This window comes from Arachis hypogaea, chromosome 18 (assembly GCF_003086295.3).
Source record: "Arachis hypogaea cultivar Tifrunner chromosome 18, arahy.Tifrunner.gnm2.J5K5, whole genome shotgun sequence".
Lineage (NCBI taxonomy): Eukaryota > Viridiplantae > Streptophyta > Magnoliopsida > Fabales > Fabaceae > Arachis > Arachis hypogaea.
This window is the reverse complement of record NC_092053.1, coordinates 15518417-15546323: the sequence shown is the minus strand read 5'-3', so window position 1 is coordinate 15546323 and position 27907 is coordinate 15518417. Positions and strand designations below refer to the sequence as shown.

The following is a 27907-nucleotide window of genomic DNA, read 5'->3' as shown; positions in this document are numbered from 1 at the left end:
ATAAAAATATAAATATATTCTGAATCTTAAAAAGACTAATGAAAAATACTACACCGTTGAAAATATTAATTACCCTTGCTTTTGGGGTCTGAATTCCTCAAATGTATGCATGCGAGTGACCAATTTTGATCTCAAGTACATTATTAGTTCCAACACTTAAAATATAATTTCTTGACATAGAAATTGTGTGCTTTTACCATATTTAGTTTTTCAATTATGCTAAGTTTACACTAAAATCAACTACTAAAATTAGCGATATGTATAAAATATATATTGAAATATAAATACATATTAAAAATAAATTAAACTATATATATTTATACACAAATATATTGTAGTGATTGATTTTTATTTTTGGTTGCTCACGGTATTTCCTAGAATCTGAATTCCATTTAAAAGTCTACTGCTGGCCACGGACGAATGAGCCGACTATTTTGGTGTACCAATAGTATTTTTGTTATTTTCTTGAGCCCATTGCTTTTTTATTCATGTATTAATGTAACGATCAACAAGTGAAAAATTCAACAGCGGAAAAATTCAACAATAAGACAGCAACAATAAGCAACAACGAGCAACACAACAAGAGATCAAAGAGAGGACCAACCGGAACTAAGGCAATGAGTCAATGACAGTGACTAGAAAGAGTCTCAATGGTTACCAGAAGGCGCCGGCCCCAATGATGACGGTGGGAAGGAGATGACAATGAGTGGGACTTGCGGCAGTTGGGTGGAAGGAATGGAACATGAAACCTGCAGCTGGGATAGAAGAATGGATGATTTAATGATTTAGGATTTTCTTTTCATCATTCTTTTGTTTATTTTTTTTATTTTTTTGGAATACAAAACGATGTTTTTGTCCTAACTTAAAAACCAGTTGGGTTCGAATTGTTCAAACTCGCATGTTCTCAACCAGCAGCAGGAGTGCAATTACCTTTCCTAACCATCAAGTTTTTCTTACAAGTTATACATAAATTTTAGTTGCCCTCCCTTAAAATTTTTTATTTTATTCTTTGTTAACGGTACATTTTTATTTTTTATTTTATTCTTTGTTAACGGTACATTTTTATTTGGCCTCTGCCTAAAAATTAATCTAGCTTCGCCCCTGTCAACCAGTTATCCATTTATCAACCGATTCTTGAACTAGATGCTTTTTTATATTGACCAACCAGATTTGTTGTCAATTCATGGTTCTCGACCGGTTTTCCAGTTGTCAACCGATTCTTGAACTAGATGGTTTTTGACATGGACCAACCGGATTTGTTGTCGATTCATGGTTCCACACTTCTACTGATGGTTGGAACGGGTGATGGATGCAACTATGTAAGATTTTAGCATCAGATAGTTCGTCCCGGTTGCTCAATAATCATTTTTGTATTTGAAATCCCAACACACATTATAACGTAAATCTAGTCAAAAGATTATCTCGTGATCTTAGATACTCAGAGCAATTTATTGGTGTAACTTGTGGATGGTAAAATCAGAACAGTCTTATGATGCTTCAAACTTTATTACAATGTGTATAAAGTTTCATCATGCATACACCAAAAGAAAAAAAACACGAAGCTTGAAATAACAAAAGAATCAAATTGTATTAAAAAAAATTCAAATGTTACTCGTCATCTTTGTATGGATACTCTTCTGGAACTTGCTTGATAAGTTTTACATTCAACTCATACACTTCATCCCCACGGAGCATATCTCGAACCCATGTCACCTCAGTCTTCATTGAAACCTGAAATTATAAATTTGATCATTTATACAGGACATAAATACATTTGATAAATAGAAAAGATGAGTGCGAGGGGTCAGCAAGTTTTGTGATTTGTAGCTATCAATTAGCTATAATTGGTATTTTTAATGGTGTGAGATTTCATTCAATGGTGTGAGATTACTCACTTTTTTTTCGCTGGTTAAGTGCTGGCCATATTTTAATAAAAGTATTGATTCTCTAGACTTTCTCAATAGGAAATTTGATTCCCCCCCCCCCCTCTATTTCCGCCTTATAGAATGACAGAAAATAGTAAAACAGAAAATTTGTGTCTAAGGTCGCATTGTATCTCTTTTTATCTCTATTTTGTGTCCAGCTACAGCTGCCAAATGCATCTTAAGAAAGAAGGAAACTACCAATTGCATGTCATGCATCATTTTCCTCCAAGAGAATGAACTTAATTTCTTACTGCCAGTTACTTGTTTCCCAACTTAACTAGATGCAGTTCAGTGATGGATTTTAACTGCATATGCCAGCTAAAGTTGGCTAGAATATGGAGGTTTCTCAGGTTAAAAATTAAGAATAGAGACTCACCATCTCTAAAGCTCCTCTAACGACGCCACTTAAGATGTTGCAATAGTGTAGCCCTTGACAGTTATCAGGAAGTTCAACGAAGTCTACCAAGGGATTATCCTCCAACACAATACTACAAGATGTTCCATCAGCATCCCAGTTAATCACAGAAGCAGTAACACCAAGGAACATTTTGAAACCAACCTGTATAAAAAGTATTATTAAGGTTGATACTTAAAAAACAAAACTTTAACTTGTTCACTAAATAAGTAAATATGCTTTTCTAGATATATAATCAATTGATATAGGGTAAATACCCTTTCTGGCCCCTGAGCATTTTAAATTGGGACATGTCGCACTTTTATCTTCCAGAAACCTCAACCAGGTCTTCAACCATCAACATTCGACCCCTGTGACCGGTTGCCAACATGTTGCCTGGATGACGTGTCAGGTGGAGGCTGAATTGTCAAATGCAGGTGCCACGTGTCACTAAAAGTTGTTGCAGGGACTAAAAACCCCATCCCTGCAACTAAAACGGCATAGTATGTGCTGGGGTAAGGTGTTCATATGTGCTGTTGAGGAGGGTTTGGGACGAGAGAACGTTCTAGAAGGTGGATGGTTGCAGCGCGGTCGGATTCGGAGCCGGTTGTGAGTTGAAGCTCGGAGAGGTGAAAGAGTTCTTCGAGATTGTTGGGAAGTAGAAGCGGTGGTGGAGTTGGTAGTGGTTGTTGTGGCGGAGGAGTAGTGGTGGTGGTGGTGGAGGGTGTTGTCGGGAGAGAGAACCTCCATTGGGTGAAGCTTTGGGAGGTTGTGGAGGAAGAAGAAGAGGTGGAGGACTCGCATGAGTTGCGAAGGTTGTGAGGCGGTGGTAGTGAGTTGAAGCTCGGAGAGGTGAAAGAGTTCTTCGAGATTGTTGGGAAGTAGAAGCGGTGGTGGAGTTGGTGGTGGTTGTTGTGGCGGAGGAGTAGTGGTGGTGGTGGTGGAAGGTGTTGTCGGGAGAGAGAACCTCCATTAGGTGAAGCTTTGGGAGGTTGTGGAAGAAGAAGAGGTGGAGGACTCGCATGAGTTGCGAAGGTTGTGAGGCGGTGGTAGTGAGTTGAAGCTCAGAGAGGTGAAAGAGTTCTTCGAGATTGTTGGGAAGTAGAAGCGGTGGTGGAGTTGGTGGTGGTTGTTGTGGCGGAGGAGTAGTGGTGGTGGTGGTGGAAGGTGTTGTCGAGAGAGAGAACCTCCATTGGGTGAAGTTTTGGGAGGTTGTGGAAGAAGAAGAAGAGGTGGAGGACTCGCATGAGTTGCGAAGGTTGTGAGGCGGTTATAGTGGTGGCGGCGGTGGCGGTGGTGGAGGAGTGCTGGGAGGGGTGGTGAGTGGAGGATGTTGCCGGTGGGGCTGAGAACAGTTTGGGCAGGGAGGGGTTTTTAGTCCCTGCAACAACTTCTAGTGACACGTGGCACCTGTATTTAACAACTCAGCCTCCACCTGACACGTCATCCAGGCAACCTGTTGGCAACCGGTCACAGGGTCGATACGTTCACTGATGTTGATGGTTGAGGACCTGGTTGAAGTTTCTGGATGATAAAGGTGCAACATGTCCCAATTTAAAATGCTCAGGGGCCGGAAAGGGTATTTACCCATTGATATATATTGTTTTAGCAAGCCAATGTGTTATACCCCACACTTACAAAATTCATTCCAATAAAAATGCTACTAATAGTTAGTTTCGAATGGTCAAAGTTATAATATAAACATTTAAGTTTGGCCACTTCACAAAACTTTCAAGACTTCATATAATAAACTTACTTCAGATAATAAACAAAGAGAATATAAACGACACAACCATGATCCCAGTAACCATCAAATTCTTGAAAGGAAAGCGTGACAATATGAAACTACCGCGAATCAAGTAAATGACATAAGATTACAGATGTCAGGTTTAGTTTTAAGGACGAATAAGGATCAAAATTCTAGATATCAAGCACTAGGATACCTTAGCAATCACTTCAGCAGTCTCTTTGAAATCAACGCATCTTGATATGTTAGATTTGGCTAAGAACTCATCAATTAAACGCACCCCAATGTTATAGCCCCTGAAACACCCAGTCAACCAAACATAAATAAATAAAAATAAAATAAATCCTGACAGAATAAGACACCACAACGTAATGCAAATTCTTTCAGATATGGAATGAACATTTACTTAAGAATTAAAAAAGAAGAAAAGAAAAAAGGAAAACGTGAAATTGCACATTTGATCAAGCTGCTTGTTAACCTCGTCAACCTCTTCCAGATCGGTAATCAATTGACGCACGATCGCACCATATGTCAGTGTAAATAGCTCCGCGTTCTGCACAAAACAAATAGTAAACAATTAATTAAGCACTTGTAACTGCAAATTATGAATGCAATTTGCGAATTCAGAAAACGACGCCGACGAACGAAAACGGTGATTCAACGAAATTCAAAGCGGATCCTGATTCTACGATAGGCAGAAAACGTAGGAAACATTTCACATTACAAGAAATTGAAGAAGAGAAAAAAAAAGAGCGAATTGAAAATCCGTTACACTAACACGGATAATATTTTGGGAGAGTTAACAGATTAGTTACCATGTGCTCGAGGTTAGCGAATATGGAGTCGCCGGATCGAGGAGCAACGGGCGGCATTGTAGAACCTCACCGAGCTTCTTGCCTGTCACTGTGAGAATGTGCGATCTAAGCTGATGCCTGCAGTCTGCTCTTGGGTTCCGAAGCTTCTAGAAAGTTTTGTGCTATGCCAATTGCTAGGATTTTTTTCGTTATAAAATAAAAAAAATCTTTATTTCCCAAAACAATTTATCTCAACTTTAATTTTCGAGATATAATTTTTTTGTCCGTACTCCGTAACAAGATAAAATATGAGATATAAGTTCGATCATCGAAAAAAAAACTCTAATACATGGGTGAAAACTGAAAAATATATCCTACAAAAAAATAAAAAATTTTAAGTATTTTGGTGGAAGATAATTGAGTGAATACGGTGTAAATTATAAGATTCAAGTATGTTAGTCAAAATGACGGAATACATCTAGTTTTATATGTAATAAAAAAATGTTTTTAAAATTTAAAATAAATTTTATTGCACGAATGTTTTATGGTATAAAATGTTGTACGGTTAAAGAAGAGCATGAATATAAATTAAATGTGGCAGAGGTAGAGATAAAGATGTTGAAATAAATGAATGTTCTTACGTGATTAGATAGAATAAAGAACGAAAATATAAGAGAAAGTTGGAATAACATCTATTATGGAAAAGATGGTAAAATCATGTCTCGAATAGCTTGGACATATGAGAAGAAGAGCACCTAGTTAAGAGAGTGGATAAGATAGAAGATAGATAAGGATGAACAACAAAAAAAAAATTTAAGAAAATTATCCATGAAGTGATGAAACAGAATTTACATATAAACGGCATCTCTATAAGTATGATATATGATAGAAATTAATGATGTAATCGACTTCATCTAGTGGGATAAAATTTTATTATTGTTGTTGTTTACATCAAGTTTGTCGCATACAGAAATAATATGGTTTGTCAGGAATCCGACGAACTTGATGTAAATGCCAAAAATAAAAAGGTGGCTACTACGATAAAGTTGCCATTTTCATATTTTTGTAAAGACGTTTTTCATTTTGTGGTTGTTATTGATTTAAAAGTGTATCACTAAAAGTGTTGCTTAAAGAGAAAGTATTACCCTTAATCGTTAACTTGGCTCTGATACCAATTTTTCAATTTCGACTTTTCTTTTAATTTTTCTTTCGAAATTTCTACTAACTCTTCATATTTTGCTTCGAATAAGTTTATAATTTGTATAGATTCAATTGGTGGTGCTTTATTCAAAAGATTTTGATAAAAAATAATTTGCAACTTCATATTCTAAAGTATTAACCATTTCTACAATTTCTCTTGTACTTGTTATATGATTATTTATTACTAGTCCTTGACGTATATTTATAATTCTGATTTCATATTTATAGTTTTTTAATTCTGTTCTAATTTCTATCATAATTATAATATTCTTTTTTACATGGATTATTATATATAAAATCTTTTATCTGTTTGTCTTTTTCTTTAATATAATTTTTTAAATCCTCAAAAACTTCTTTTATTTCTACATTTTCTCTTGTTTCTAAATATCTTTATAATTTTTCAATTTCATTCTCCATCTTTTCTTTCAACAGCTTTAATTCTTTTAAATCGTAATATGGTTTTTCAGGCATCTATAAATTTCCTAAATTTAATTCCAACTTGTTTATATTTATTCTTATTTCTATCTTTTTTATTATAAGATCATCAATTTCGATCTGAAGATTATTTAATTCTCTTTTATACTCCTCTATTTTATTTTTTAATTTTTTCGCTCTTTTCCTTTTTATTTTATTTTCTGGTTTTTCAAGCTTTTTATGCTTCATAAATTAGGTAATCTTATTATAATTCCTAAAAATAGTTTTGTTTAACATTATTTATTTTAGAATTTCTACAAACTCTATCATCGATTCATCACTATTTTCTAGAGATTCTATTAATTTTTCTAGCTCTTCAACTTCTCTTTTCAACTTGTTATAGATTATTTTTAGAGCTTCAAATGTTCTTTGATTTATTTCAGAAAACTGCAGATAATTCAAACAATTCTCTCCTTCAAAGAGCTCTTGTTTCTTATCTTGATAAGTTACATATATTCCTTCCTTATCTATTGTCATAATTTAGTATTTAGGGTTTCATTTAATTTTTCGACCTTTTTTGTTAATTCTTTTATTTCAGAGTTTTCTTCTTTAATCTTTAATTTAGATAAACTTAAAGGACTATTAATTTTAGATTCTCTTATTTGAAAATTTGATGAAAACAAGTTCTTTTAATAATAGAACTGGGTTTTCAATAGCTTTATATTTTGGTATTTCTATTTTTATAATTTTCTGAAATAATTCATCGGCATAAATTCTTTCTCTGTTTTTAAATATTATACTATGATGGCTATTTGTTAAAGCATAATTTATTGCATATGTAATTGAAAATGATTCATCATCTTGTTCCATTAAACTTTTTCTATGAAATTTATAAGCTAAACTTATAGATCTTCCAAGATTTTCAGTTGATAAAGGTATAGCATATCCAAGATGGGCATTAAATTTAACATTTACATTTGTCAAATTTCTATGAACAATTCTAATTATTTGATCTATTGGGTCATCAGTAATCCTTTTGTCATAGATTGCTAAACTTATTGGTGAATTAATTCCTTTCATATATGTAGATTTGATTAAGACTTGTATGGTACTAATATGAATCCATCCAATTTTAGATCTTTTTTGTTGATCCTTAATTTTCTCAATCTGTTTACTCAATTCTTCATCATTTATCAAAGCTATTTCAAGTTCTCCATTAGCCGATTTTATTTTTATAGGGGCTTCAAGTTGAATTTTTTCATAATATATTATATTTTTTCTATTAAAAACTTCTTTTAAAAGACTTTGTTTATTAAAATTTTCATTTGATTTGAGATTTAGTTCTGTTTTTAGAATAGCCTGTTTTTCATTATCTAATAAAACAGTTAATCTATAATAATCAGATTCTTCCGTTAATTCTAAGCTTTCTAAATAATTCATAACTAAGAGACTAGGATAAAGATGTACCTTTCTGGAGAAAAACTTCCTTTATTTAGTATATTTTACATAAGGTATTTTTATCACCAGAGGGGAGTTTAGAACTATTTTTCCCTAAGGAAATTCTTTGTCAGACTACAGAATCGCCTTGGCAGCTTCCTCCTTGCTCTCCTAGCATATGAGTACTCTTAGCCTTCTGCTTTCTGTTTTCTGATGCCTTCTACAATTGCCTAAGCAACCTATTTATAATGGTTGGGTCTGATGGACAATTTCCATCCTTACCCTTCTTATGACGTCATTGCTTACGTCATTGTTTATTATCTTGCACCAGCTACATTATTGGTGCTTTATGACCTAAGCGCTTACGTCATTATGCAATAATATTGAGGGATGCTTCAGAGGCGCTGTCCTCTTCTTTTATCATGTGGGTGGATTCTATTTCATTATTTCTTTCTTCAGATATTTCTGAGGCGCATAGCTGGCACTTGTGGTCTTCTCTGTCTTTTATCAAATAGCAGAGATTCCTTCTTATCCCTTCAGGGAGCTTTTCTAAAAGTCCAGATAAATTGTAGAATGTTGATTCAAATTCCACCAAGAGTCTCATCTCTCTTTCTTCAATTTTATTTCTTTTACTAGACACAAGTAGAGTATTTCTACTTTTATAATTAATTCTTGTGTGAGATTCCTTCGTTATTTTTTGAGTTCTTTCAAAGACCCTTGCTAATGTGCTGGCTAGTCTTCCTTCATGACTGTAAATTGTTAAATCTTGAATTTGATCAATTGGTTGAAAATTTCCTGGAAAAACGGACATGAATATTACTTGGTGTGCTGGAACTAAGCATTCTTCTTCTTTATTAAAAATAGATTGACTATTTGTAAATTTTAGGGATACATCCCTTGTATTTACATTGTCAATCATATTTTTAAATCTCTTTACTGCATCAACGAATCCTGCAGGAAACTCACTAATAATTTTTAGATCATTAAAAATTAAAATTGTATTAATTAATTCATACTGAAAAAACTGATAAGTGTCAGATGGGGAAGCATCTGGAAAAATAACCAGCTTTGTTAGCTGTTCTTTGGCAATAGGATAATATCCCAAAATTGCCCTTTTTTCTTTAGTCCAATTCAGGACTATATTAAGGGTTTCTCTGAGATTTGATCTACAGACCCTTTTCTTTTCCTTGATTTCAGCCCTTGTAGGAATGTTTCTCATTATTCCTATTCTCTGGGCTTGAATTAGAGTTTTATCTGCTCTTTTTAGGGTTTGGTCTGGATGAAGAGTTTCATATTCCCTGAAGGATTCCTTTGCCTCTTCCAGTGTTAAAAATCCTCCTTTATGAATTATCTTTGATTGATGTGTGAATGGTGCTGTTTTTTCCCAGGCATCATATACTCCTTTCATGGGGCCATTATAAATTACATAATATTTTTTATCTTGGGTGGATTTTTTAATAATTTCAGCAATTATTTTATTTTTTGAAATTTTTTCTTCTCATGGTTTGTCCACCATGCTTAGCTGGTTGAATTCTGATGATTTGCTTGTTGTATTGATTTCATTGCTTCAATGGCTTTTTTGAGGGATTGGATCTGTGTCCTTATTTGCTGACAATTCTTGCATTTTTCGAGTTCTTGCTCATATTTTTGAATTTCTTGATCTAATGCGTTGTAAACGAACTTCATTCTCTTGTTAATGTATCTGCAATAATATTTTTGTCACCCTTAATATATTCAATTTTTATTAGATATTGTAACAAAAATAATTGCCATCTTACCAATCGTCCATGATTATAATCAACTTTTAAATGATATCGTATGAAACCTGTTAGGTAACTTGAATCTGTCCTTAATGTAAATTCTTTGGATAGTAAATCAATTTTCCATTTTTTAAGAGTTTTAATTGCAGCTAGAGTTTCCTTTTCATGAGTAGTATATCTCTGTTCTGTTGGAGTAAATGTCCCTGAAATATACCTGCAAAGTAATTCCTTTGGGGAATATTTAGAATCTAGTGATTCTTTTTCTTGTTCCAAACTTTTTATAGCTTTCTTAGCTTTTAGACATCCTGACCAGGTTATGTCTGAAGCATCTGTTTCTACTATTAAGTAGTCGTTTTCTTCTGGAATATAAAGTTCTGGAAGCTTTTTACATAATTCTTTGACTCTTTGAATTTGCATACTATCTTTTTCTTCCCATTTCCATTCTTTTTTAGTACTTATTTTTGGAAATAAATTTTTAGTGTATTCTGTTATATTCTTTAAAAATCCTTGATCAGAAATATAATTTATACACCCTAAAAATCTTTGTAATTGTTTTCTATCTTCTATTTTATTAGGAAATAAATTTACCTTTTCTAAAACATTTTTTAACTTTCCTTGAGTGGATAGAATTAATCCAAGAAATTCTATTTCTTGTTTTGCTATTCTTGCTTTCTTTTTGCTAAGGACTAATCATTTTTCTTTACATCTTTCTAATACTATTAATAATTTTAGAAGATGATCTTCTTTATCCTGTTTTGTAAAAATTAATATATCATCAATGTAAACTAAAACAAATTCATTAACTCTTTTAGATTTTCTTCCATAAATCTTTGATAGATACCTGGGGCTTGTTTTAATCCGAATGGTAAAACATTCCATTCATAGAGCAACACACTTGTTGATTCTTTTGTTGGGCAAGTAAAAGCAGTTAATTTCTTTGTTTCTTCGTCTAAACGAAGTTGCCAATATCCTGATTTTGCATCGAGAGATGAAAACCAAGTTACTCCTTTGATTTTTTCTAAAATAGAATCTTTTCTTGGAAGTTTATGAGCATCACCAACAGTTGCTTCATTCATCTTCTTATAATTAATTACCATTCTTCGTTTTTCCCTTTTAATTTCATTATTGTTTTCGACATAAAAGGCTGAAGCCGCATGAGGGCTTTTACTTAATCTTATAATTTCTTTTTCCAAAAGATCTTTACATTCTAATGAGAACTCTTCTCTATCTCTTGCGGAATAAGAAATTTTATTTGGAACATTTATTTCCTTTGTAGGATCTTTTAATTTAATGCTTACTAATTCTTTATTTGTATTTTTAATATCTAAAGGATTATCGGCGCAAATTTCACCCAAAAGTTCTTCTATTTTTATTTCAAGATTATTTTTTGGGATATTTATCTGAAAATATAAATTTAAATAACATGTTTCTAATATAGAAAATATATTTGAAATTTTAAAATCTTATCTATAGTAGTGGTTGGTATTTTTATACGTTTTAATTTTTGATTTATTAAAGAATCGTGTGGAGCTTTTAAAACTATATATGTTAATTCTTGAATGAATGGATGATATAGTTTTAAGAAATTATTTCCTATGATAAAATTCATTCCAGAATCTAACATATATATGGATGGAACAATGAACCTATAATTTTGAATAAATATTTCAGCCATTTCTGCTTTTTGGTCAATTTTATGTATTGATTTGTCAGCTGTTCTAACTCTTAATGGTTTCTTTAATTTTTTCCAATCAAGTTTTATATTTGTACTAGCAAAGCATTGTGTTGCTCCAGTATCTATGAAAGCATTTATAAACTTTTCTGTTATTTTTATAGTAATAAATGTAGTATTATTGCTCAATCTCTGAGTCTGTTTCTGAGACATATTCAAAAATATAGTCTAAGTTATCATCTGATTCTTCTAATGGTTCCATGAAACAAGACTTAGCAATTTCTAATTGTTTGGTAAGGTCCTTTTTATCCTTCTTTTTTGGACATTCATTTGCATAGTGCCCTTCTTCTTGACAATACCAACACTTACAATTTTCTTTTTTATTTGGGCAATAGTTATTTTTTTGTCTTTTATTTTTATTGTTATTTCTTTTTCTAAAATACCTCTTTTTTCTCCAGTTTGGATAGTATTTTTTTTTTCTAAATTAATATTTTCTTTTTCTTTGAAAATTTTTATTAAGACCATATTTTTGAGGAATTTCTTCATTATCTTGACAGCAAATTCTAATTATATTTTCAAATCTTTTTTGAGTTATTTTTTGCATACAACGTTCTTTTATTTCCTCTCTTATTGCAGAGGTTGCTCCGCCAAAATTATTTTCAATTGTTCCTCTATTTATTTCTCTTATAAATCTTTCCATTATAAATTCATTAGCAGGGTATGGAAATTTTGTTATATACATACTAAGATAATGGTCCTTATCTTCTTCTTTTAATTTATAATAATGTATTCTATATTCACATATATAAGATTTCACATTACATAAATCATATATTTGAATATTAGCTAAATGGTTTTTTGCTTCTTGATATTCTTTATTATAAACTTCTTGTCTATGATCTATAATATTTTTTCCAAAAAATTCTCTATATAGAATCATCATTATATGTAATATCTTATCATAAACTGTTGTTTTTGTTGCTAATTCTTCTATTATTTGGTTTTCTATTGATGTCATATAATCTCTTACAGTTCCTTTAGTATGAAACCCTATATAATTCCAGATATCTCCTCCAGACAATTCACTAAGTTTTGGATTAGTAAAGGCTTCTAATAAGAAGGAATTCAACCAGTTCTCGAAAATTTCTTTTTCATTCTTTTTACAGTCTAAATCGAGCATTCTTTCTCCTTCCAATTCCTGGATTTTAGGAACGTATTTTGATAGTATTTTTGTATACTTTGAATTTTTATTCATAAATCCCTTTTTAAAAGCATAATTTTCAAAACCTGTTTCCCATTTAAATTGAGATTGATTATCCTTAGATGTTCCAGCTTTATTTTTTACTTGTATTGGAATTGCTGGTTCTTCATCACTTGAATAATCTAGGATGTATTCTTCATTTTCTATATTTTCAGAATTTACTAGTTCTTCTTCTGTTTGAAATTCTTGTTCCATAATATTATTTTTTTGAGCCATTTTTAATTGTTTAAAAAGCATTGTAACTTCTTCTAATTTTTCTTTAATATTCATAATTTCAATGGTGGTTTTACTTTTAGTTCTATTATGTTGGCTATATTTTAAAATTTTTCTTCTTTGGGATTCTCTTTCTGAAAATATTTATTTAATATCTGTTTAATTTCGTTTATATTAGGTTCTTCTTTTTTCTTATTTCTTTGAAATTTTATGGATACTAATACTTCTTCAAGCATATCTACTATAGAATTTAATTGTAGGTTAAAAGTATGATAAAGATGTGGGGAATCATTTCCATGGTAACATTTTCTAAAAATTCCGTGTGAAATATAAGTTTTTTCAGGTTTTTGAAGTCCTTCAATAAAACTTATAGTAAAATAAAGATTTTGAGAAAAATCATTTTGTATTGATTTTAAGAATTCGATGTCATTACAATTAACATTAGGTAAAATCATTAGTTTTTGATCTATTAATTTTGATAATTTAATTATTTCTTCTCTTAAATTTTTTAATTTACTTTTTTCCATTAGGTGACGCTTGTCTTATAAAATGCTATGGTTTTAAGTGTGTTGTAGTGAAAAATGTGGCTTTAAAATGTATGGTTTAGGTTTTGCCACGTAGGCGTCTTTAAAAAAAAGTTGTTTTTGGGATATTTATTTGAGTGGTGGCGAAATAAAAATTGTATGGGAGAAATTAAAGTTGAGATGATTTTTTTTCGCTTTTTATTTTATAACGAAAAAAAAATCCAAATTGCTACGTTCTACTCTCTCTGTTGTCTGTTCTGTTCTTTTTTTTTCCTTCCCTTTTTGGAATGCTTTGGATCTAATAATCTAAAGCTCGTTCCAGAACCTGGGCTAGAATCCAAGCCAGTCTAACTTGTTGCTAAAAAAACAACAACCCTCTTAAGTCTTAATTGAATTCCGTCTCGTTAAAAAAATACATTCATTCTTATCAAAATATTTTTATTAATTTCAAGCCTTAATTAAGCATAGAAAAAAAAAATCTCACTGGTACACGTTCATATGACATATCTACTCATATTTAAAATTTTAAATATTCAGTCTGATGATTAAGAATTAGCTCGAATTCTAAAAAAGTAGTTAAATCTAAGAAGTATAAAACTATAAAAGAGAATAATAATTTTTTATCATTCAACTTAATACTTAATAATTCGATATATTGTAACAATTATTTTCATAAAAAAATTGAATTTAATATGTCATAAAAAGAATAATTCATTATTTTAGATCAACTAAATTTAAAAGACCATAGATGACCTCATAATTACATAAGATACCATGATGAACTCATAATATCATAACTCAATGAAATGAACATTATTTTATATATATATATATTCAGAAATATTTTTTAACTTAATATCTTTTAAGACTCATTTTAATTTGAACATTGAAATCCTTAAACATAGATCTCCACCATAGAAATGACAAATTTGGAATATTAAAATTTAAAACCTTGAAATAGAGGAATCTTGGTAATTATTTTGTATTTTAAACCTATTATTTATAATTCTATTTAGATAATTCCGCAATTAGAAAAGTCATAAAATATTTCTGAACAAGTTTATATACGTTTCTCGTTAAAAAAAGTTAATAAATTTCAAGCATTCATTAAGAATATAGCACGTGCATAAAAAAAAGAGTGAATACTTAATTCAACTCCTGATAATTATTTCGAAGGGACAATAAGGCCCTTAACAAAAAAAATTATTTTTTTCGATTTTTGATTTTTATTTTTATGTGACTGATTAGTTCTTGTGCCGAAAACATAAAACATTAACTTTTTTTAGTACAGGAATTAATCAATTCCATACAAATAAAAATCAAGAATAAGAAAGAATTTTTTTTATTAAAAATTTCGTTGTCTTTTGAAATAATTGTCAGAATTTTTCTGAAGAAAAAAAACCTATCACTAACAGACTTTGATATGAATATCACTCATTTCATTTTATTACTGTTTGACACACAAGTTTTTTTTTCTAAGTAGAAATAGAAATAAAAATAAATAAAACTTTCGTAAGCCATGTATCTATACAGCTATACAGCCATAATAATGATTCTTATTATTATTATCACTACGAACCATAGTTAATGAGTGATATATAGCTTTAATTTACTATAAGCTATGACCACACTTTTCTGGGAATGAATTTTTTCAATTGTTAAAAAAAGTTGAGAGCATAAAATGTGATTTTTAATTATTTATTATTTTTTTTATAATTATTCATGATTCTACTTATAAAATTAATAGTAAGAGATCACACTTTATTCCTTAAATTGTTAAAAAAATGGAGAAGATTCATACTTTTTCTAGTGCAGGTGTCAGGCGCTGAGTCAGCACGTGCGTGGAGCCCTAAACCCACAAGTGGGAGGCAAAGCCCATATACGTCGCACCGCACGAGGTTTGATTATCACCCTCTCCGCCTCGGTGTCAAAAATTTGCTGCCACGCTGCGCACATGCATGCGTCGCTATTCTGGAACCGACCAAGCTCGTTACAACAACTCTACCTCGTGTCTTGGTTTTCTCACTATTGGTTCCTTTATCTGCCTGATAGGACCCCACAGGATCCCAGGTTTGTGATCTTCACTTTCCTCTCGCAGTCACACAACTCCTCCTGATGCTGATCCTGTGTGGTGAGGGTGTGTGTAGCCAGGAGGAGGGTGACCAAGAGAGTAGGGAGAACCGTGAGCTTGGTCATATGTTTATGTGTGGTATGTGAGGATGATTGATAAAGTAGGTGAGGGTGTACTGACTATTGAGTTTGGTGTTTTATATAAGAAGAATTGATAATGAAAGGTTTGCACGTGAGGTACGTGAAGGAGGTAGGGGTGAGGTGGTTGATGGTGTTCTGGGTGGGAGTGGCTGTGTTTGAGACAAGTGTCCTTATTACAATTTCAAAATTTCTTAAGTAGTATATAATTGTTTTGTCAATTTTTAGCAAATCGATGGTGGTTTCGATATCTAATGGTCTGGAAGTGAAACCTACTCCTCTTTAAAGGTACCAGTTTTCTAGAAGTGCATAAATATATCTTCGATTAGATGGGATTTGGAAATAAAGAAAAATTGAATTATGTAATTTAAAATAAAAGATGACAAAATAAAGTTTTCAAAGAGAAAGTATTAACTGGAAACGAAGAAAAATGCGTTGAGATTAAACAAAGCGATAAAATGCCTTCAACTGAGTCAAAGGGCTTTAACATAAAAAGTAAAAGTACTGAAATGTAAATTGAACATGAAAATTAAAGATTGCAAAAAAAATAAATTTACTTGAAAAATAGAGTTTACAGAAAATGTAAATGAAAAATTAAAAAACATAGAAGGAACCCTACAGAAATTGAACTCGAATGCAGACTCAGAAATTCTCTGGGAATATGAGTGTGCTTGAGTGTATTTCTAAAACGAAGTTTCAACCCTAATTTCTTTAAGGCTTCCTAGTATTTATAATCTACCTTTGGTAACCGACAATTAATTACAATTAATTACAATTAACTATAAATTTGAAATTTTGAATGCTTTCTCCTTGGTAACTACTCTCGCCTTTTGATTGTCCATCTTCCCAATAATTTCCTCGCGTGATGAAAAACCCTTAAATTCTTCACTACTATAACTGCTCGAATCAACTTTTCGAATAACCAATTCAGATATCCAATTTGACTTGACTCGCTCGATTTATCAAAAAAGTCTCGAAATCGAATCCGTGTTAAGAACCTCCATCTAACGTTTGCACACGTGTCACCGCTTATGTTTTCGACCACTTTATCGATTCGAACAATTCACTTTTATCGACAATATTTTCCCGATCAACAAATTGCCCTCTTAGATTAATGTGTTTGTCTTCGATAACTTTATCGGAAGATAAAACGCTTAATCCAAATTCAAACTTCAATTTTAAAATCAGAAATAACTATCATTAAACCTCCCATCAATACTAACCCACTCGACACGTTTTTTGAGACTCACGCTTCTCCTTCCTTTCACTTCAACTTCCTCGTGAAGTTATCCCTTTTCACATTCTTTCTACAATAACGGTTACAGTAACACTTTAAATTCACCAATCTCCCTTTTATTCAAACTCTTCCTAAACTCATTATCCTCTGCATCCCTCTTATATTATCAAATCTCAAACTTTGCAATTTCTTTCCTTAATTTTACAATGGCCGCTTCTTCTTCTCATGCTACTATTCAAGACAAAGGGAAAGGTCCTATATCAGCACCGTCGGCTCCACCAGCTCTTCGCATATTAAATCAAGTCAATGATAAAGTCATTGACGACCATCGACTGCAAGCTAATGATACTAGAATCTTAATCCCCTTCACAGTAGGTACAGATACCCATTGCTTCCTCGGACCAATTGAATCTCTAGAGAGGGCAAACAAGAAGCTTTCTTTCTTCCCCAGTGCCGAAGGAGAAGATCTATTAATTAATCAAGCTTTCAACATCTCCCATTTTATTAATCAAAAACTCTTCAGGAATAATCCCAAGATTAATCCTCGAGGATACGATTTCTCTACCTGGTATCAATGCCTTGAGCCCACAAAAAATGCTGACTGGGGGCTTTAGGAATACAAGAACTACTAAGGCTCTCCCATTTCTCACTGACAACACTCCCATGGATGATTGGAGCGGTAACTTGCTTCTGGAACAGAACAACTAACAACTTTCACCTTCCTTGTGGAATGGTCGGAATGTCTCTTTTGGACGTAGCCGCCATCACAGGGCTTCCAGTAAACTCTCTAGACTGTACTCCTGACATGCAGCCGGAACACCAATACACTGTCGTCTTAACCAATTCTTACAGCGATTTCATTGCTCATAACATGGGTGCTGAAAGTACAAACGTTACAAATGATGAGCATGTAGCCTTTTTATTTTATTGGCTAAATGCAATCCTCTTTTGTTCTCGAAGCGTTCAGATGTCGAAACTCTTTCTTCCCTTGGCTGCTTTGCTTCACGAAGGAAAAGTCCTCAACTTGGCCAAGCTTCTTCTAGGACACATTTTCGAAGAACTTGGCCAATTCGTTCAATGTCTCTGACACAATAGTATAATTAGTACAGGTGGCCCTCTCTGGCTCCTCTAGTTATGGCTCAACGCCATTTTTGAGAAGTTTATGACGAATCCTGGAGTTGGGGGTAATAAGCAACACATTGAAGGTTTTCGATTAGCTGACTATAAACCCAACTTCCCAGACACACAAATGGATGAAGACCGATTCTGGGCTATCTTTTCTCTCTTCCATTCCTGTAAAGATTTTGACAATGAGGATCTGGATTTTGCCCCCTTTTTACGCCGAAATCGTGGTCCTGCATGGCTCGATCGCCTACTTTTCCCACATGATACAGAAGAAAATGAACTGGCTAATCGAAATTGGACAAATCTATTAGCTGTTCAGGTAATTCCGATAGGATTACCCCAACACAAGAAGGAGAAATTTAAGGTGACATTATATGCCCCTCACTTTACAGCCAGACAGCTAGGATTTTCACAGGCCATCCCGATCCCTTTTTCCTCAGAATAACAAACCACTTTGCCATGTTACTCTGACTTCTCAACGTGACCTTGATTTCCTCCTTGCAACAAATCAACAACACAAGGATCACTTTAATTTTCTTGTTTATGACCGCAGCACATATATCACTAAATCTTGTCTCGAATGGTGGACCACCTACTATTCTAAGTACAATCGTACTTTAGAAGCAATCCAGAAATCTGCCATTCGAATAGATCCTGCTACAAAAGGTTCTCCCAAAAAGTCACAAAAAAGAAAAGCTGATACTACAGCCTCTTCCCATCAACCACAACACAAAAGTCAAAGAACTCCCACAAGAACTTCCAGAAAGGTAACCATCATCCATTTACTATCCCACACATAATCATATATTTTGAACTAATACATGTTGATTTTCGATTTTCATTTCTTTATTAGTTACGGTTACAACTATCAAGTGAGAGTTCTGATGAGAACGAGCAAAACATTTGGAAAATTTTTGCTGCTTCTCCCCAATCAGAAGACACAGCTGATTCAGATCCTGGTCCTCAGCTGATACACAATCATCTCTAATATACACACTTCATTTAAATTGAAATAAAATTTGAATTTATAACTGTGTACCTTTTATATGAGCCTACCACTGCTACCCATTCAATTTCATCTTTTGTGGCTCCTAATCAACCAATTCAACAACAACAACATGATCTAGAGCACTCTACATCACATGACTCAATTTAATTCACAGGGCCTACTCTGCCACTTCCGATTGTTTTTTCGCCTCCTCTGCATACAACACAGATGGTTGATTCGATGGCAAATCCCTTGCAATATTTAGAATCGCTGACACCACCAATTCAGATTCTTCTCGATCTAGGGTCTTAGAGACTCCTCCTAAACCTCCTGAAATCAACGTGCAGTTGTTCGACATAAAGATTCGAATCTGCCTTGATGACTTCAGGTTTACCATCTTTTGTCCATAGAAGAACACTCTGATGCACAGTAGAAGGCTGCACCTACACCATGGATCCAATCTCTCCCCAGCAAAGCATTATAGCTTGCTCTTGATGGAACCACCACAAACACAGTGTTGCGCTCAGACGAGCCAACCTTCACAGTCAGAGTAACCAACCCTCTGGCTGGAGTCGAAGTCCCATTAAAATCTGTCACAGCAATATTTCTGGGGATTAAATCATTAGGATGCTTCCCCACCTTGATTAACATCCTCTCAGGCAAAAGACTGATTGCCGCACCACCATCAATCAGAATATTGTTTACTTTTATCCCACTTAAAGTAGTTGTTATATAGAGTGGGCAGAGATGAGACATCTGTTTTTCAGTAGGCCGTAAGAAATACCCCGGCTCATCTTCAATTCGGATAAAAGAAAAAGCCTCTTCATCTTCCGAATCATAATCTTCATTGGGTCACTTTCATATTCTCCCAGATATTCGGTTGGAATGATTGAAATCGTTCCCACCATATCATTATCCCCTTCATCAAAATACTCTTCATCAACGTCAACTTCTTTATTCTTATCAACCCCAGAAGATTGGGCTATTGCTTTACCCTTTTCCATCTTCATGGGAGAAGGAATTCCTTTCGGGCAAGTCTCCCCATCAGAAGGGAAGACAATTCGAGAATGCACAGAGGGAGTTGCCCCCTTGCTCACTTTTGACTAAGGCTTCTTCTGCTGATTGACGTTTCTCCTGCCTCCTCTGCCTCTCGGATACCCTCTGGCCCGACCACGATAATAGGGGTATTGATTTCGGGGAGGCCCCCGATGTCCCCATTGTGGGTTGCACCGATACAGATGATCTCTTTTCTAAAACTCCTGACAGTTTCGAATCCACTGGACACCTATAGCCTAAGATCGACTCAAAGGTGCAGCAGTGCTCTGTTGATGGGTCTTAGAACTTTGACCTTCAAAATGCCGAATAGGTTGTCTCTGGCGTGCTTGCTCTTCTCTATGAGCCAATTCTTTCTTCATTCTCTCCTTCTCAAAGATTGCCGCTGCTTCGGTATCAAAGACGGCATTACACCGTGGACATAGAGATACATCCCGGTCTTTGAATTTTTGTTGAACTAGAAAATCCAACAAACCGTCTCCTGCTCGGGGATACACTGATCGAACCTCTGACTCAAAATCATCAAGAGCCACATCAAAATCATAAGACATGCCAACTATGTTAACTCCAAAACATGGTTCCACAAAGCTGGCATCTGCTTCAAAGGGATCAGTATCAACCTTCATCTCCTTCTTGCCATCATCAAATTTCAACCGCCCTTCCATAATTGCTTCCTGAATTAGGTCCCTGAAACGAACGCAACTATTAGTCGAATGACTCGTTGCTTGGTGAAATTTACAATAGGGCTTTCCTTTCAAATTTTTCACCGAAAGTAAAGTTTTGCCTTTATGCAGAATTAACTGTTTATCTTTATGCAACACATCAAAAATTTGATTAGATTTTGAAATATCAAAACTATATTTCTTCCCGCTTTTTAGTTTGGAATCATTCAACTTCTCATTACTAGGAAGTTTTTTGAGTAAAGAACAAACGTAAGGAGGACATTTCTTAAGTTCAGCCAAATCGACTTCAGTTTTGAAATCGAATTCCTCTTCGAAAGACTCCATAGTCACATAAGCAACTTTTTTTTTTTCGAGTAAAGGGTTTACTCTTCGATCGGTACTCACTCCTATATTTCTCTTTCTCTTTTTTCATAAGTTCGGTTTGACGAACCTTTTTTTCCAAATGAGCTAAATAAGAAATATGCACATTAAGTAATTTCCTACGCATATAAAACCCCAACCCCATAGTTGCTATCTTTACCACTTCATTCTCAGGTAATGAAACATAACATCTGCTCCTAGCATTCTTAAAACGTATCAAGTAATCATCAATGGTTTCACCATCTTCACGTTTCAAGGCTACTAAGTCAGTAACTGCTACATTCATTTTCCCTCGATAAAACTGTGCATGGAAAGCAGTTTCCAACTAAGCCCATGTTGTTACCGAATTCGGTCGAAGATTCGAAAATCAAGTAAAAGCATTCTTTGTTAAGGAAGAAGGAAAAAATTTCATTTTTAAATTTTCATCGTTGGCTAAATTTCCAATCTCCACCAAATATCGGACAATATGTTCAGTAGTTGATTCCCCAACTTCTCCAGCAAATTTTGTGATATTCTTTGGATTCTTCACCCCTCTTGACACTTCAGCTATTTAAACAACTTGGGAAAAAGCAAACACAAAATGAGGTTGGTTCATAAAACCAACATTCAAATCGACTCTATTCAACACTTTTTCTACAATTCTAGTGATTTGATAACATTTACCGCCATGATTATTACGTAATCTGGCTAAAAAATCATCAGCATTTTTAGTCCGGGGAACTACATGAGGAATCTCTCTATTAACAACAACATTTTCATTTTGAAAAACATTTTCAAACCCCTCATTATTTCCCCTGGCATTATGCCTTTCACCCTCATCATAATCAACAATTCGAGCAATTCGTTCAACTTGTTGAGCGAGGCGTTCGAATTTTGATTCATGATCAGCCATCATAGGGTTCAGAATTGTAGTCATTTGCTGAGTCAATAAATTAACTAAGTCATGATGACTTTCCTCTACTTGTTGACGATATACTGCCATTAAATTCGCAGCATTTGAAGTAGAGCCCACATTATAATCACGAGAATACTCGAAATGTTGCTGTGGGTTTTGAGAATTACTCCCTCCATTCAAGCTCCCAAAATCAATAGGTGGAACAAAACCACCCAAGAGGGTATAACCAGGAGGAAGACCATATGGAGGCCAACCAACGGTCAATGAAGGCTGGAATAGCGGCAAAGTACCACGTGGACGAGTATCACGCCCAACATTTTTAGTTTGAATAGTCGTAACTGCTATACTCTCTGTTCCTATTGCATTCTCCGAACGTGATGTCACGTCCACCTATTGAACAAACACTGGTATACTATCACTAGTGGTTGAACCACCATTCACATTTGACATTTCATCAGCCATGTGAATGATCTTTTCACTTCGTAATCGCATACACTGAATGACACCATAAAATGTTTACTTGACACACTTCAAAATTTTAAAATTGTCCCACCGGGCGTGCCAATTTGTTTTGTCGATTTTTAGCAAATCGATGGTGGTTCGATATCTAATGGTCTGGGAGTGAAACCTACTCCTCTTTGCAGGTACCAGTTTTCTAGAAGTGGATCAAAGTGTCTTCGATTAGATGGGATTTAGAAATAAAGACAAATTGAATTATGTAATTTAAAATAAAAGATGACAAAATAAAGTTTTCAAAAAGAAAGTATTAACTGGAAACGAAGAAAAATGCGTTGAGATTAAACAAAGCGATAAAATGCCTTCAACTGAGTCAAAGGGCTTTAACATAAAAAATAAAAGTACTGAAATGTAAATTGAACATGAAAATTAAAGATTGCAAAAAAAAAAATAGATTTACTTGAAAAATAAAGTTTACAGAAAATGTAAATGAAAAATTAAAAACATGGAAGGAACCCTACAGAAATTGAACTCGAATGCAGACTCAGAAATTCTCTGGGAATGTGAGTGTGCTTGAGTGTATTTCTGAAACGAAGTTCCAACCCTAATTTCCTAAAGCTTCCTAGTATTTATAATCTACCTTTGGTAACCGACAATTAGTTACAATTAATTACAATTAAATATAAATTTGAAATTTCGAATGCTTTCTCCTTGGTAACTGCTCCCGCCTTTTGATTGTCCATCTTCCCAATAATTTCCTCGCGTGATGAAAAACCCTTAAATTCTTCACTACTATAACTGCTCGAATCAACTTTTCGAATAACTAATTCAAATATCCCATTCGACTTGACTCTCTCCATTTATCAAAAAAGCCTCGAAATCGAATCCGTGTTAAGAACCTCCATCTAACGCTTGCACACGTGTCACCGCTTATGTTTTTGACCACTTTATCGATTCGAACAATTCAGCTTTATCGACAATATTTTCCCGATCAATAATAATAATAATAACAATTATATCTTCTTATTAAATTAATTAATTTGATTCTATTAGAATTTTTTATTTAATTTTTAGTAATTGATAGTCAATTTGATTTTATTATAAATATGTATTTTCATGATCAATTTTTAAACTTATATAAATAGGTGTTTTTTTTATTAAAAATGGTTTAATTATTCGATTTATTGATCCTATAATTTTGCGAAATTTTTAATTAGGTTCCTGTACTTTTTTCCCTTTTAATTGAGTCCTTGCACCAAATTTTGTTTTTAATTGGGTCCCTACACTTTTTTTTTCTTTTATTTGGGTCCCTGCACCAAATTTTTTTTAGTTGGGTCCCTACAAAATTAAGCCAATTACTGCCAAAAGGGACCTAATTTAAAAAAAATTTGGTGCAGAGACCCAATTAAAAAAAAAAATATAGGGACCTAATTGAAAATTTCGCGAAACTATAAGGACCAATAGAGTAATTAAACCATTAAAAATTGATTGAGACTTGAAAGAATATTATTTGTACATGATTTTTTTTTTTAAGTTAGCTTTAATTTTGTCGTGACAACTAACTATATCAGTTGAAAGAATTTTCTAAAATATGAATATTATAAAGAGTCGGTTTCGTGATCGTAAGGGAAATGAATTTTAAATGATTGTTTGGTAACATATATATAAAGAGAGATATTTGATTATATTGACAATGAAAAATTATTCCATTTTTTAAAATATGAAACTTAGAATAGTCGAATTCTAAAGTGTATATTTCACTATTTAAATTAGCATTTTAGTATTTTAATTTATTAGTTAGAAATTTTGAAAATTAATTATATTTTACAATTGTAGAATATAATTATAAAAATTAGGTTTAATTATTCTGTTAATTTTAACTTTATGAAAATTTTATTTAAATCCTTATAATTTAAAAATTTATCATTAAGTTGAGTTAAATAAAAATCTTCAATTAGGTTTTTTTTAATATTTTTAATGTTTGTTTTTTTATTTAATATAAGATAAATTATAAAATATTTTAAGAACAAAATATTTTAGGATTAGAGTATATTTTAAGATGACAAATATAAGGATTTAATTATAAACTTTTAGACTATAAGAACTTAACTAAAAAATAATAAAGTATAAGAGCTAATAAAGTACTTAAACATTGTGCTCTGTTTCTAGGGTTGTCGTCTTGCTTTGCTCTGCTAGGGTTAGGACAAATCCTAACTGTGAGTTTTATTTTTTACTTTTGTGAGTGACTTTGTTTCAATGCCGCCTCTCCGAAGCGTGGCACATGTGCAATAGAAGAAGAAGAGAATGAGGTATTAAAGCTTAAGGATGAGGACGTTCAGGAGAGTATTGAGAAGTGCAATAGGAGTTTCATTGGGAGGTTGTTGGCGGATCGAAAATTTAATGTTGGAACGTTGGAGGCAGCTTTCTATGTAATATGTAGGCAACCAGAAGGCCTTCGGATGATGAACCATGGGAAAAACTTATTCTAGTTCTTTTTCAACAGCAAAATGGATATTCTTAGGGTAGAAAAAGGAGGATCATGGTTGTTTAAAAACTATATTCTGCATCTCAAATGTTGGAAAAGGATAGTTCAATTGATGAGAAAGAATTCTCTTGCATTTTGATATGGATCCAGTTATGGAGTTTATCGAAAAAATATAAAAGTAAAGGACTCGTCAAGAGGATTGGAGGATCGTTAAATTAATTTATGAATATGTGTAACACCCTACCATACAGAGTCTTATGCTTAAGTCATAATTCAGAGATGGCAAGGTATTACGACCTCTAAAACAAAAATTTAGTACGTATAGTAGTATGAATAATTGATTATAGCTAGGAGCCTTTGTAGAAAAAGGGGGTAAACAAAAACCGTAACTCGAACGCGCAACACTCCGATCGATAACGTAACGAGCAAAGGATAAGCTAACGCAAGATCATATCTATATAAGGAGTGTCAAAAACGGGAATATCAAGACTCAAAATCCGGCTGCGAAGATAACCGGTCCGAGCATAATAATATATACATATAATAAAATAAGGAAACCCCAAAGGGACACAAATACAGAAAACCTATTCTCCAAAAATCCCCTCTGGAAGGAGTCATCACAGTTTGTATTATTTAATGGAGATAAAAGTATCTAAACAAGATATATAAACCAAACAGAGTCCCAAGAACAAAGGATCTTCGCTAATCCAGAAGTCTCCAGCATGCCTCAACGAGAAGCCTCGCGTCCTGCATCTGAAAACCACAAAATCCGCATGGGTGAGAACCAGAGGTCCCCAGCACGGTAACAGCTTCCACATATATAATACATAATAATAGAGGAAAGCCGAAGGCAATCCTAGAACTTCCTCCAGGTAATATCAAAGCTTATAAACAAGCTAAACCGTAAGTGGCAACTGACTAAAGATCCTTCATTCTAACTAATACTTCCCTTTCCAATTCCTTCAGACCTCCCAACCACCAGCAGGAGTATAATATAGCAAACACAGTTATATCAGACAAGAGATTTACAAATAGGAACAGATAAGGCAATTAGGCAGTTAGCAAGTAATATGCAGTCAATAGGCAATCTCAAACAATTCATGTAGTATGCTTATGATGCATGCCTGTCCCTAGTGGCTGATGATATCATCTGTCGGTTATAGAGCCAACCCGACAAGTCCTGGTAGCTAACCATTGGACTGTCCCTCTGTCGTGCATCCCCAACTCGAGTTATACTCGTTATAAACTTGATCACAAACATGATCCATATCCATCACCCTCACTGGTGAATATTTCGGGGGCGAGCTCATCCGGGTCTTTCACAGTGCCCGGCCACACTTACGACATAGGGTCAACAGAGTCTCGAGCCTCCACCTGGAGCACGTGGTGGCTAGCCACTGCTTCCTCCCAGGGATCTCGTGCCTCTGATAGTGGAAGTGCAAATCTCAATTATCAATAATTCAGCATAAGCATGCATGAATTCTCATCCATGGATCAACATCCATATCAGCCATCTGGCTCGCGGTTCAGTCCAAAACCAGCCAATATTCATATTATACACAGCCTTTCCGGCTCACGGTTAAATCCATAACCAGCCGTTTCATTAGCAATTATAGCCTTTCGGCCCATGGCATAACAAGCACTTCCACCACCATCCTCCGCATCTCACATAATCATCTTGATCCTCATTGATCATTCATTTTTCCCTTGCTTCACTCGCAAGTTACCTCATTCACTAGCCCCTTTTTAATAGCTAGGCATGTCATAATGATTTAAGACATAAATGGTGAGATCGGAGGCTTAGAAGTATGAGATTTGGCTTTTAAAACTCAAAAATCAACTTTGGGATGAAAACAGGGCCACGCGTACGCGCACTCCACGCGCACGCGTGGATGGCCTCAAAAACTCATCGACGCGCAAGCGTCATGCACGCTAACGCGTGGATTAAAGATTTGCCAATCGACGCGCACGCGCCAACCACGCGTACGCGCGGGTGTTCTCGTGCCCCAGGCACAACACTGGCACAGTTCTGGCATAACTCTCTGGAAAATGGCTGGGCATTGGGTGCAGCACAATCGGCGCGCCCGCGCACATCACGCGCACGCGTGGATGGCGCTTTCTGGAAGATCGGCGCGTACGCGCCAGGTGCGCCCACGCGCAAGGGGTCATTCTGCTAAAAATTTTCTAAGTTAAAAGCTGCAGAATTCACAGATTTAAACCCCAATCTTCCAACGGACATAACTTCCTCATTTTAAATTGTTTTTCACCCGTTCTTTGAACGGCATGGACATCCCGGATCCAATTTCATTTCTAAACAGATTTGGTACAAAACGGAGATCCGTAGTCCAAGTTATGTCCCGCCAAAGTGTGCCCAAAAACCATATTTTCATACAAAACCGCAAAGTGCCAATTTCAAAACAAGCCATTTCCAACTCTTTTCAAAACCAATCAAAACATGCCAAGTTCATCCCTTTTCTTTGAAATCAATCAAAATATATCAAATTCAACATCAAGCCTCCTCAACTCACACATTGACACATTACCACAAATTACCAAAATCACTATCTCATCATTTTACCCCACTTCACCCAAGTGGCTCAAACTCAAACACATTGACATATCATATACTATTCCTCATGCCAATTCTCAACAACACCAATTCCAATAAATTATTATTGTACACAATCACCATCATACTCACCATCAACATGGTTCAACCCACAATTCAACCATAACCAATCATCAAGTATATATCACAACATGCATATTTCTCATACATCATACCACTAAGGCATTAATAATCATCATCACTTATATGACCACATCATATATCTCAATCATTCAACAACATCAACAATTCAATGCCTATCTTAGGGCCTCTAGCCTAAGTATTTCCTACCACATTACATATTAGATACGGGAAACCGAAACCATACCTTAGCCGATTTTCCCAAGCTCCCCCGGAGCACTTCCAAACCACTTATCCACAAGCTCTCAAGGCCTCAACACCTCCAAGAACAGATTTTTCACCACCAAACCCTTTCCAAGCTTTTCAAAGTCACCAATCAAGCTCCAA

General features: G+C 34.0%; 1 protein-coding gene across 1 annotated transcript; it reads right to left on the bottom strand.

Annotated features, from left to right (window-relative positions):
• Positions 1–1425: 1425 nt before the first annotated feature.
• LOC112772424 (uncharacterized) lies at positions 1426–15582 on the bottom strand. The gene is made up of 6 exons (XM_025817367.3): positions 15143–15582; positions 4882–5615; positions 4522–4619; positions 4263–4362; positions 2302–2484; positions 1426–1731 (listed from the first exon to the last, which is right to left on the bottom strand). The coding sequence occupies exons 2-6, from the start codon at positions 4936–4938 to the stop codon at positions 1609–1611; spliced, it is 561 nt and encodes a 186-aa protein (XP_025673152.1). The 5' UTR covers positions 4939–5615; positions 15143–15582; the 3' UTR covers positions 1426–1608.
• Between the last annotated feature and the right edge of the window lie 12325 nt (positions 15583–27907).